Consider the following 12898-nt stretch of genomic DNA (forward strand, 5'->3'; position numbering starts at 1 on the left):
TTTCCTTAAACTGCTGATTCCAGTGGCCCCGTGTGGCTGTGAGATCTGTGATGCTTGCTGAAGGGATGAAGCACCCTCCTGGGATTCAGTTGCAGAAATAGGGCTTCCAGGTGGGAGCATGGGGGTGAAACTGAGTGTTTGGAAAGTGCTGAGCGAGCCATTCCCTCTCCTGGCATTTAGCACAGGATTGAACTATCACAAATGAATTTTTGCTCACCTCAGAGCTAAGCATTCCCCCCTCCCTTGTTGCTGTTGCCCTGGATATCCCTGCAGTATTCCTCTTGCCTGAATTCCCACTGTGGGCTTGGCTTCAGAAAGGCCCTTTTGGGTAATCCTTTTTTACTTCTAGAGTGGGTGGGAGGGGGCTGTTAGGGCAGCAAGTGAGTGCAAGAACATCTTTGAATTCAGCAGAGTCCTCCAGCGTCCCTCCTGCGCTGCCCACCTGACTGCTGCAATTGCATTGACACTGCAAAAACCTGGTATTAGCACCTAGGGCTTATTTGAGATTTTCAAGCTGGTTTTACATCCTTTCAACCACTTTCTTTTCCTTCTGACCTTGAAAAAGTCCCTCTCAGTACACTGCTGGCTCTCCTGGATCCCGGAGCCAGCGTGGTAGCTGCCAGTCCCCCTCCACTAGCCTAAGCATGTTGTGGGCTTAGGCCCTGCGTCTGATTGCAGAAGACTTAATGTATCGCTAGGCTGGTGTAGTGAATCATTAGCATCTTGTTCCAGCTTTCATTGTCTGTTTCATTTCCTGCTCTTGGAAACCCCTGAATCATTCTGTCACAGGCTGAATAACAAACTGCATCCTTGTCAGCTTGCGTTACCCAAGAATTCCTTGGCGGGCTTGGCAAAAGCTGACTCTGCTTGAGGTGTGGCCTGGACACCTTTGCTTCTACCAGGGATGTTTATGGGTGGGTTCAAATACTTTACAAGCCAGCATGGCTTGTGGGACCATCCCCGATTTGGCATATTAATGTATCTTCTTTTGGGGGTACTGAGATACCCGCTTCTTAAATGCATTCCTGTGGCTGACCCAAATGGCTTGTTCTAACTGCTAGCTCATGTGTTTTGAAGGGAATTTGGTCCTGAAACCTTCCTTAGTGGGTAGATTGGTTTGTGCATGAAATAGGTTTCAAGGAGTGTCCTCTCTCTCTTGGCTGAGAAATAATATTGGAATAGTACTGCTGTGCTTTCTCTTCATGAGGGTGTAAAAGGCTGAACGGAAGCATTAACTGCAGCTTTAAAGCATTTCCATAGTAAAATAAATCTAATTGAGCAGTTATTGCAGTAGCTTTTTAATTTGTGGAAGAGATTAGGAAATAACTTTCAGCTTGCTCTGGCAGAGCACTCCCCTAGGACGTGTCCTGGGCGCTCTGGCATCGCTCTTTGGGTTCGTATTCCCTCCCCCTCTAATTGTCCGGTCACGTTTGACTGATGCAGAGTTCAGCTGGCAAAATAACGTAAGAACCTCAGTCTGCGAGCGTGTTTGATATAAACCTCAGCTCACAGAAGGAGTAGCGGAGTGTCATTCATGCCTTACAGAGAGAAACCACAGTAGAGAGATGTAATTTGCCTCTACCCGAGATGAGTCTGACGCGTATTGCTCCTTCCCCGTGACACGATGCAGTGGCAGAGGATGCTGCATTGAAGATAATGGGAGAGCTGGCAGTGTTGTGTGTGAATGACTTCCAGAGTCCCATCTGTGCCCCTTCGTCTCAGGTTGGAGACTGTAGTGATGGGACTTAAGGTGAGGGGGAATCGCAAGCCTTGGGAGAATGAATGCCAGTTTGTCCATGTAGACATGAGGCTAAGGGTGGAAAACACCCTTAAAGGAAAACACTTTATGGAGGAAATATCCCACTGTGTGGAGTTAAGAGCAACCTGAGGAATCTCAACAGCTTTCCTTGGGAACTGTTGAAGCCTGTTTCTGAGGTTAGAAAATGAAGTCTGCTCAGCGCTGGTACTCTGACAGGGTTGGAAGCGACAGTGGCCCTAAGGAATGGGTCTGCTTTAGAGTCAGCGTGTGGAGGCTTTGGACTCCTCTTGAGAGGCTCTGGGGCATGAGTGGGGGACAAGGGGTCCTCCCTGCTCACAGAGGAGCAGGCCCGGGGGAATCCCACCCGCAGTTTCTTTGGCGTGGCTGGAAGATGCTCTGGAGAAGCTTCTTTTTATGCTATTGGCAGTCACTGTAAGCAAGGAGAGCTTTTGCGGTTCCCTAGTACTGAGTTCAGGGCATGGCCAGTGGAACAAATTTGAAGTGTATGTCTGGCCTTCCCTGAAAAGATGAGAAAAGTGTGTGTATGTATGTTGGGTCATGCCACTTGTCAGCTGCTCCAGCTTGTCCTGGCACTTCTTCTGTTCCACTGTGCCATGCTTCAGGGATGGGAGTTTCCAGCCTGGCTCAGGTATGCTGGCTGAAGCTTTCAAGACAGATGCCATATTCGAACTTTCAAATGTGAGCAAGTCTTCCAGTGAAAACAGACTTAGGCTGTGCCTGGCAGAGGATTAACAGGGTTTTTGTGCATGTAGGTGATGAAAGAGCTGTGTAAGGGCAAAAAGTGAGTTGGTCTGAATTCACTTCTCTTGGGAAACTGGTGCCTCTCCAGAAGCAGCTCACCAACCTGTGGGGGAGGTCTAAGTGGAGGGGGGAGAAGGTGTGCGACTGCAGCAGAGATTGGTTTGCATTTGTGAGAGTCACACAAACTGGAGTCCACATCTGCTCTGTCCCCTCTGTGCTCTGTTCGCCCAAATCAAGCTTCTGGTTTCCTTCCTTACTTTCCTTCTCTAGAGCCTCTTTTCCTAGAAGCTCATCTCAGTTTGGGGAGTTCAAATATTTGGCCTTGATCCACTCCTGATCCGCTGTTATTTCCTTGTTTTATCTGGTGTGTGCTGCTTTTGTTGCCAGTGCTTAATTATACTACCTTGTGTGCCCTTATTTCTGCTTACCAGCATTTGTGAAGTGGGATGTGCTGAAATGTCTGCATTTGGCATAGGGCTTTTCTTAGGTTTCTCTGAAAATCTCATGGGGGAATACATTCTTCAGCCCCAAATACTGCCTTATCCTTTCCTTACGAGTAAGAGAAGGTAAGTCTGAGCAGCACCTAACACAGTGGAGCTGTCCTCTTCTGGGGTCTGTGGTGCAGAGAGTTGGAGCGGGGCATAATCCGTCTTTACGGGCTGGCTGGTGAGATTCTCCTACAGCTTTGGGCTGCCCTTTAGCTCTATCAGCAGGTGGAGTCGTGGGGATTCATTGGCATACCTAGAGAGGTATGTCTGAAAACACACACTGAGAGTGTTTGCCAGGAGATAACCGCATTCCAGGGAGTGACTCTTTTGTCTTGCTAAAATCGAGGAAATCTGATCAAAGTGCAGCCTTACTTTAGACTTTTTCTTTCTTTTTGACTTTGTCCCTGACCTACATATTGGATTCTGCCACGCTGGTTGGAAGTAATTGAGATGGTAGTGTTAGGCTATTTACCAAGCTGTTCACTTGAAAATAACCTTTCTGTGTCCAGTCCACACCTGTTCTGGGATAATTTTGGAGGCAAATAACAAAGCACCATTAACCCTTTCAGCCACATGCAACCCGTTCAAGCTCTAACTGTAGAGTGAGGTTATAGCTCTGCTGATGCCAGGAGGAATTTGTGACACCGGGTGCGCTTTGCTGCTCGTTTCCCAGCTCGATGGATGATTCCAGCCAGCAGCTGAAGTCAGGCCCTCTCTGTGTCCACATCCAAATGAGGACACTTCAGAGACTTCCTTGTAAAAACTCCTGCTGGGTGGTTGTTGGTTTGGTGTTGAGTCTGCTGGACCAGAGGCTATGCTGGAAAATATGTGTGTGGAGGGGTATTTTCTTTGTTATCCCAGTGGTTGTTTCTGATTAAAGGGTCTGTTTTGAAGGGGCTGCTAGTCAGTTGCCTAGAAAACTTGCTTTCATTTAATTAATCATGATGAGTTTAGTCTGGAGGTTTTGTAGGAGAGAGCAAGCAAGCATATCCTTGGCTTCTTTCCCTTGGAAAAAAAGCAGGGTTTCATGTCTGAAACTGCAGCTCTTTTGTCTCCCCAGGTCGACATCCTTCTCTGTCCTTCGGGTTTTAATTTTACAAGCCATGCGCTTGCAGAGGTAGATCCAGTTTGAAGTCCATCCAGGTGTGGAATGAGGAAAGAACCGTCAAGAAGATTACAGGAGCTATTCTGCAACTCATTAACTCAATCTCTTCCCCTTCTTGTTATCTCCTCCCCATGCCCGGGGCCCTTCGAACTAGTGCTCTAACTGCTTCTCACTTAATCTAGCCCACCTGGACAGGTGTATGAAGAAAGGAATTGCCTTCCGGGGAAGGACTAAAGGAGCATAGATTGCAGAGGGAGTCTGCTTTTGGGAACTGCTAATCCCAGTTTAACATTATGACAGCTGCTCGTTAAAATCGGGGTGTTTTTTAACAGGCAGTTAAAGGAGAGGCTTTGCACGCACATTTAGCTGAGAATAATAGTGAACCATGTGCATTTGATTTTTTTTTTTCTTAAATCACGCAAATTGTACATGGAAAGAATTCTCCGGCGTCAACTTGCTGGGGTATGGAATTTACAAGGTTTGCAGTAACATACAGTTTCCTGTTGAGGGGGGGAGAAAATTACAAAGCTTTCTTTTTTTTCTTTTTATTTTTTTTTTTAAGATCAAGTTCAAACCTCTCATATAAATTCAGCCTCTTTGGAAGGTATACTTACTGTGTTGGGGTTTTTCAGTTGTCCTGGTGGCAGATTGTCATGTAAACTTGTCTAGGTTCTCATTTTTATAGCTACATGTAAAGGCTGCTTATAAACTACGATTTTGTATATGGTGAGAAGGCAGCATGCAGATCTAATTTGGGAGAGTCTATATACAGAGAAAGAAGCAGAGGTTTCTTTGCCTTGGGGAGATGGCTGTTTCTTCCTAGCTGAACTTCAGTAAACTTGGTCTATTAACATGATTTTCTCTGCGGGACTGTGGTGTTGGATAAGAAACATGAAGAGCTGAGGCAGAGGAGGGACTATCAAAGAGACATTTGCTGTATTTTATGTAATTTCACTGCAGACTTTACCAACTGCCTCCCAGATCAGCGGTTATTTGCTGGTTGATTTCTTGTAGGCAGTGCTGTGGAAGTAAGAAACGGCGCAGCTCCTACACAAGCCCCCAGATCCACTCAAGGAGTGGTGGTGTCCTTTTCTGCCAGCCCTTAGGCATGAAGGGCAGGTCTGTGATGCAGAAAGATATAACATTGCCCCGGGTAGTTTTGTTGTTGGAAATCCTTACTCCTGCAGCTACTTAGGTTCAGGCAAATTAAGTTAACCCACCAGGACTGAGCAACTAGCTTTGGCATGGGAGCTTCTCTTGCTACATTTTTGGCAGCTTTACTCCAAATCATTTGTGGATGGGAAGGGAACATCCTTTCTGTCTCCCAGGAAATGCCAGTCTCTTGAGGCCTTTTCTTCAGCTGGCTGTATTGCTACCTGGGATTTTCATGCGTGTTTCCAGCAGCCAAATCTCCAGCTGTTCCCTCTCTGTTTGACAGAAATCTGGCTGTTTCAGAGCTAGGATGAGCTGGGAATTTTCCAGACCCACATTTGTGTAAGAGAAGTCTGTTGAGCAGTGAACTCCTCTTTCCACCCAACACAACTTGGTTCAGCCTCAGGGGACTGATGCTGCCAGTTTGACTCTGCCTCCTTTAGAGTGATAATGAACTGGCCCTTGTCACACAGTTCAGAGGAAGCATTGGTGGCATGGGGCTAATAGTCACAAGTCTTTTAATCTTAAGGGTGTAAGTCTTAAGCTATAGCGTAATTTCCCTTTACCCCCCAGCTTTAGCAAGACTGAACTCTTGTTATGCTATACTGAGTAATACTATTTCTCTTACCCCGAGTTCTCTTACTCACCAGGTTGCTATCGTGTAGAGTACTTGCTGATGGGGACTCGGGACGGGGGTGTGTTGTATGGTTCTTTTTACATTGTATAAATGGCTTTAACTTTGGCTGTTCTCTTCCTCTACTCTGTAATTATAACCCTGCTGCTCCTCTCTCATGTTGTCACATCAGGTCTCTAGCTTGCTTGCAAGGTCCGGGATGTGTCCTGGAAGGCAGACCCAGTGGTGTGATGTTGGAAAGAAGAGCTGGGAGGGCAGGAGGAGAATGCAAATTTCTCCAAGAGGGGAACCAAAAGATTGAGGTTCTAGATTCAGAAACTGGAACCCAAAATTCAAGTAGCAAACGGGGACATTTGCGTGTGTTTGTTAGGGCAAATTCCTGCGGTGCCAAGACAGGTTTTGTGCAACTTGAATTAAAAAGGAGGCTTCAGTGCATGTGTGTGTGCTCACACACTTCAATGCTTATCTGCAGATCTGAGTTTTCTAAACTTGCCTGTGCTCTAATTGCAGAGCGTAGACTCTGCATGCGGAACAACCCAGCCTGAAGTGATAATCCCAGGCTTAGCCCCGAGGGAATGCCTGGCACTGCTCTGGCCTGATTTTCTTAATGGCTCTGCAACTTGCTGCTGGTTTGTAGGTGGTTTAAATTGTTATCTCTGAGCACCTTGCCCAGCTTGGGCAGAGCTCTGAGGATCTCTGATCCTCTGAAAATACCTATATATTGTGACTTATTAATTCTTTAAAACTTCTTCCCTCCCCATGTTAGGCCCAATTTGAGCTTGTCAGCTCAACAGACTCGCTGAAAAGGGTGCAAGCCCAGCCTGCACTCCCTGCTGACACATAAAGAGGAGAGTGGCAAGCCTTGACTTCCAGCTGCCCCTCCTGTCTCCCCTGAACAACCCTTCCTTGCCCCCACCGCTGCATGATCTACATCCATGCATTCCCCTTCTCCTGCACTGGAGAATTCGTATTTTTCCTCAGCTAATAACCTGTGTCTGATTTAGTTTCCAGGCGGACCGCCCTGCATTAAATGTCGTCATTTTCCCTCTGCTTCATGAGGACTTGACAGAGGTCATCAGAGATGTCCCCATGCGGCACTTGGATGAAATTACCTTGTTTAAAAGCAGAGTGGCCGAGGAACCTCCCAACTTATGGTGGTGACTGTCACAGCATGGAAAGGACAGTCAGCGTGAACACATGAAATAGCTTCTTCTTGGCCTGGATTCCCTATCTTCAGCTCCTGGCCACCTCACTGGATGCTGTACAATCACTTTAAATAGGTGCAATTGCAAAATAAAAAAAGCTGGTCCTCTGCAGTGGGGAAACATCTACTGGATATTGCTTGCATCTGAAAATCCTGTCTCAAAGGCTTCTGGAATCTGATGAGTATTTCCTTGCGGTTAATATGAATTGTTTTGTTATTTTACTGAAGTTAAAGGTAAGAGAAACTGAATTAACAATGCTCTTCCCCCTGTGTCGCCTGGTGTATTTCCTAAGGGTCCCTGTGTACTTTGGCAGTGTGCTTTGTGATATTGGTGGAAATCATTCTTTGCTTCAGTCTATTTTTGGCAAAGTAGAAAGCCTAAGACAGCTAAGAGGCACAAAAATGTGTTGCTCAGTTGAAGTGCATCACATCTTTTCTATGTTACAGATACGCATTTGTAGTCACACACATGCAATCACAGATATTTAAAGGGTTTTTTTGATTGAGAAGTACCACAAGGACTCTTTTTTTATTTTTGAATAACAAATTAAGGTCATTAGCGCCTTGACCATGGTATGTTCTTGCTGATGCTTTTTCCATCGGTCTGGTGGAAGAAGTTCTCAGCTCTTTTGGAAATCCTTGTCCTAGGGTAGATGGTGCCTGCAGTGAATAAGTTGAGGCTCTGATCTGATTTAAATGGAGTCTGTCTTGCAGTGTAGATGGGAATGTAGTGTTCCAGTTCTGTCCTTAGATCCCATGCCTTGAGTTCATGCTAATTTTAGAGATGTTATGAAGTATTTTCACAGTGTGATTTCAGTCAGCTTCTCTGCTCCACAGAACTTCCTCAGGCATTAGTAGTGGTCTGGATCACTTTCATATTGCCTTATTTACTGAGCACTTTTGAAAGCATCAGACAGCTGTACCAAAAGCCCAGCAACGTACTCCTGGAGCTACGTTTCTGGGTGGCAGTTGGATTTCCCTTCTGCTGGAGTATTTTGTGGTAGCCCACTGGGTCTGTCTTCTGCAAAACAGCTATCAACTAGAACTGTCTAACTTCTCCACCCAAACGCTCCCTGATGTGTTGAGCAGTGCTTTTCTGGGGAGACCCAGTGTTGTCCAAAGATGATGTCCCCACCTCCTTGTCAGCATTTTCTACACAAGAGGCCATCCTAAATGGTGTTCCACCATCAGTGGTTCATAGGAAGCCTGATCTGATGGGATAGATTTGAGAGCAAAATGCATCTCACAGCTTTGGAGGACTTTCCGTCCTTATTTTCCCATCAGTCAGGTGTGAACCTGCCTGGAAATCTGTCTTGCTGTTGTAAATCTTGAGCCAGACTGCGGTAACCTTTGTGCTCAGATAGGTTACGGTGTTAATGAGCAGGTTAATGTTAGTTTTCTACTAGCACAAGTCTCTGCATTGCTAAAACTAACCTCTGCATGTGTTTGCTGTCTGCCCTGAGTTTCTCTGTCTTTCCCCCTCAGGCCAGGGTGCCAGCAGCGGTCTCTGGTTTGCAGTTGGTATCAAGGTGGTGAGGCCAGCTCGTGCTCCTCTGGGAACGGCCGCAGCTGAGCTGCGATCGCTCCTGAAGTATTTGAGACTCTGCCTCGGGTTAGACACCGTGGCGGTGAGTGTGAGGAGCTGGTGCCCTGTTCTTGGCATCCTGCCACTGTTTTCTCTCCTGCTGTCCCAACGAGGTCGTTCTTTCTACCTCTTGTCATATTATTCGCCTGTTTGAATCCCTCTCTCCCTCTCCAACAGCTTTCTTCTCTCATTCTCCCTCAGCAAATCAGATGGACTTTCTGGCAGGAACACGAGCCACTGCTCTGTCCAGTTCAGGCCACTTCAGCTCTGCCTAGTTTTTGTCTGGGGGTTAGGCAGGGAGTGTTTGCAGAGCTGCTTTCTCCTTCTTGCTTGAAGCATTAGCAAAGCTGCTTTCTCCTCCTTGTGCCTCAAGGCAGCACAGAGGGAAGGCTGAGGGTATGGAACGAGCTCTCTGATGCCTAAGGGGACCTGTTTTGTGATGTTTGGTACGTGCAGCAGGAGCGAGGCCATTCCCACCCTCAGCCAGGATTTCCCCTCCACGTAGAGGCTGTGGCACCAAAAAGAGTTTGGCAGAACCACCAGCTCCCCTGTTCCTGGGTTTCCTATTTCCTGCTGGAAAACCTGGGTTGGGGGAGAGCAGTATGTGGAAAATGCCTGTTGCTTAATGGTGGTGTTAACCCTTTGGTCTTGGGGGTTAGAGGAACCTGATGAAACATGCTGTACCTTTTGCTTGGCAAAGCGATACCCATCTGCCTCGTGTCTTGCTAGATCAGGGCAGGCAATCAGGCATGTTTTATAATGCCATTATTCTGTTGCCTGGAGTATGATGTTTAGACATCTGTATTCACACAAGCGGGTCAGAAGTCCTGATGCAAATGCTACCAGTTATAATCGGGGCTAGGAAAGGTCACCCACAGGTAATAAAGATAGCACGACAAATAGTGATAAAGAGCTAAAAACTCCTTCCATCCCCGACTCCCCAACTCTGGGCCAATGCTCGATATCTCTACTACAAATCCTCTTATGGTGAGTGAGAATTTCCGCTGCTTCTGCACTCCAGGCAGGATTCACCAGATGTTAATAATGTGCTTATTTTCTCTAAGTGCTATTTTGGCATCGGTGTTAATTACAATTTATATTCTGCAACATTTACACTGGGAAAAGAACCCACCCTAATAGTCCCCAATTGGCAGAGCCGGGCTATTAAACATAGCACCATATGTTCTGAGCAGAGCAATATATGGGACTCGGAGCCCACTCAGTGCTGAGACTCCGGCGTGCAGCGTTAGAGGAGGAGAGGAGAACAGAGAGATGGGTGTTTTGTTCCTAGCTCTTATTTAATATGAAATTCCCCCTCCTTTTCTCTGGTCTCTGTCCCCATCTCTCCAGAAATCTCCCTCCCGCTATCTGTGAGCATCTAATAAGGTGATCTCTGAGCCTGCTGATGCCACTGTCCATAGTCTAAAATAAATGAATTCAATTACAGTCGGTGCCCTTCTCGCAGGGAGTGCCTCTGCAGGATTCCCAGTCCCTGCTGCCGTGTTTCTTGCTGCGCTCCAAATCAGACCTCCCATCTTTGGGGACTGCAGAAGAAATCTTTGCTTTGACTACCAACGAGGTGTCTGCGCTTCTCTGGGAGAAGTGTATTCTGGGACAAAGTGCCGTTAGCACGTAAAATCAGAAGTTGTTTGCTGCTCTGCTAATGTCTGAATTCTTGTTTAGCAAAGTGACATTTGGTTCCTGCAGGCTGGAAGGGTCTAGACCGGAAGAGTGACAGTGGTTTTGGTGTGGGGAGTTTGGTGGGGTGAAGTCATCAGCGTTTTGGTAGGTTTCTTAGGGCTGTAGGTTAAAGGATTGCTTCCTCAGCCGTTTTGCAAAGCTGATTTCATGGTCTCTTTAGAAAACAGCAGCGTATCCACTGCTCAGTTTGGAAAGGGGGCTGTGTGGCAAAGCCTCTCCCTTCAGGAGAGCTTGGGCGGTGGTCGCTTGTCTGTTGGGGAGGTGGTTTGGCAGGAGGAGAAGAGATGGGAGCGAGAGGAGGCAGAACTGTGTCATGGACCTCAAACTGGAAGCCAGACACACGCTGTGAGACTTGGCGTCGGTTTCCCCACTTGTGAAAGGGGAGGAGGGCTCACCCACCCCGCACGAGGGAGCTTGCAGGGGTGCAGAACGCTCTCCCCTCTGGGCGAGGTGCTGTTCCCTTGGGAGGAGAGGGCAGGGCTGGGGCTGCTAATGCAGGCTGACGGGTAGCAGAGCAGCGACCCTGCTCGCTTTAATTCGCGTGACTACCTCCTCCTCTGCCGAGGCGTGTGAGACTCCCAGGGGAGCAGAGCAGGATCCGTCCCTTCACCTTGCTGATCTTCAGATGCATGAAAGTCCTGGGGCGACGTACAGGAACGGGACTGTGTGTTGTGAGGTGCTGGGTGCTTTTCTCCCAGCAGCCCTTTTTTAGGATGGGATATCCCCCTGTGGCTGCAGAAATGTGGGGCTTTTCTGTTTGTGGAGTTAACCGGTGCGGAATGGTTGTTTCGGCTGCTTAAGGGAGATGCAATCCCCCCTTGGCCGGTCCCAGCAGAGAGTGTCCAGCCGAAGCTCCTCTCCCCTGTCTGCAGGGAGCCTGGAGCCGGCAGCCAGGCGAGCCAGGCAGGGTGTTGCAGAGGCAAATCTCCTTCCACTGCAGCTCTCCTGCCTCTTTGATTAGATGCGCAGGCAGCCGGGGTACTCTAGCAGGAGAATCATTTCCATAGAAACCAATTGGGATGTTGTACAGGGAATAATGATTAATAGTGAAGAGATGTTGCCTCAGGCCCTTTTCATTTTTTAGGGGGCAGTGAGGGACAAACCGGAGCACAGGTGGGGGGACAGGCAGGCTTGGAAACTAATGGAAACCATCCCTTCCATTAATTTCCAGGGCAGGTTCCCCTCTTCTCCTCCTACCCTGCCCCCCACTGCTGCTTCCCAGCTTTCGTCAAATTTTCAAAATGGCTAACCTGGTTAGAAATAATCATAATAATAAAAAAGGATGGATGAGGTCTGACTACTAACATTGTTGCTGTTAGCAGCAGGATTTCAGCCATAAAACATGAAGCAAGGGAGGCATTGACCTTTCCGCTGTTTGAAATGAATGGAGACATCAATATCTATTGTTTTGTGGCATTGACCTCTGACGCTCTCGTTTTGCCCTCCCCTTTCTTTTTTTTTAATTTCCCCCTGACACTCGAGGAAAGGGGTCAGTTTGTACCATCTATTGATCCCGATCTTACTTGGTGATAGGGAAATAATTAGAATTTTAAAGATCTCTGCTGCACGCTGGTGAAATACATAGATGCGCACGCTAAGCCCCCGCTTCCTGCGTTGCATTCTCCCCCCTTCCTTGAAGAGATTCAAAGCTCAGAGATCTGAAGGAAGATGGATCAATATAGGTTTAATCATGATGGGGTTTTTATTTCAGTTTTTTACATAGTAAAGTGTAACGTTTTATGTTAATGTTGTTGGAGTCTGGCTGCCTGGTGCCTTGTTTTATTTATTGTTTTAAGTAGCCCCTTCTTTTGTGAACTTCATCTATGTACAGAGAATGTGAAATCAGGCATTGCTAATTAGCTGTATGACAATTAAGTAATGTAGCACAAAACCATTAGGACACTGGATTTGTTTTTGAAGTTTGTCCTTTGAAGTGGAAGCTGCAACTCCCTGCCCAAGGCTGCTGGGGAAAATGTTTTTCTATCAAAACTTTCTTTGAAAATAAAATGTCAGTGTAAGAGTCCCTATTTCTGTCGTCTCTCCCTATAAACAGCGGGTGGAAATTGTTTCTTATTGTAAAAACTGCTGGCATTGATAGAAAGGGGAATTCAGAAAAGCATTAAATGGGCAGTTGGTCTCCAAACACCCTTGGTTCTGGTAGAGATGTTACCAAAACCGCTTGTTTAGCTTGTTGAAAGAGAACGGTGCTGCTTTAGGAGAAAAGTCACAACCAACACCCTGGAGATGGCAAAGGGAGGTGACCCACAAAACTGTGGGTTCACCTCTGACACCTCAAGTGCCATCAGGATGTGGCGCAGCCTGGTCGGAAATACCGACAAGCTCCTCGGTTCGGGCTCCTCCATCTGTGCACTCGTTTGACACTTGTGTTTGCATCTGGCCCTTTGTTCTAGTAGTGAGTCGAATTCTGAATGTGCAACTTTCATGTACGCTGGTGGCATGTAAAACTTCAAATAAAGAGTGAAACTGATTTTGAACCGGGTCTCTCTT

General features: G+C 47.1%; 1 protein-coding gene across 4 annotated transcripts in view; it reads left to right on the plus strand.

Moving 5' to 3' along the window:
- FBXL18 (F-box and leucine rich repeat protein 18) overlaps positions 1-12898 on the plus strand; it is a 37599-nt gene that overhangs the window by 11936 nt on the left and 12765 nt on the right. For 3 of the 4 annotated variants that reach the window (XM_074840564.1, XM_074840563.1, XM_074840565.1), the window contains exon 5: positions 6905-12885. The exons of the other annotated variant lie outside the window; for it this stretch is intronic. In XM_074840564.1, the coding sequence (XP_074696665.1) occupies positions 6905-7061 (157 nt within the window). In that variant the 3' untranslated portion in view covers positions 7062-12885. Of the gene's footprint in view, positions 1-6904; positions 12886-12898 lie in introns of those variants that run through there. 4 annotated transcript variants of the gene reach the window in all.

This window comes from Strix aluco, chromosome 15 (assembly GCF_031877795.1).
Source record: "Strix aluco isolate bStrAlu1 chromosome 15, bStrAlu1.hap1, whole genome shotgun sequence".
Taxonomy (NCBI): Eukaryota; Metazoa; Chordata; class Aves; order Strigiformes; family Strigidae; genus Strix; species Strix aluco.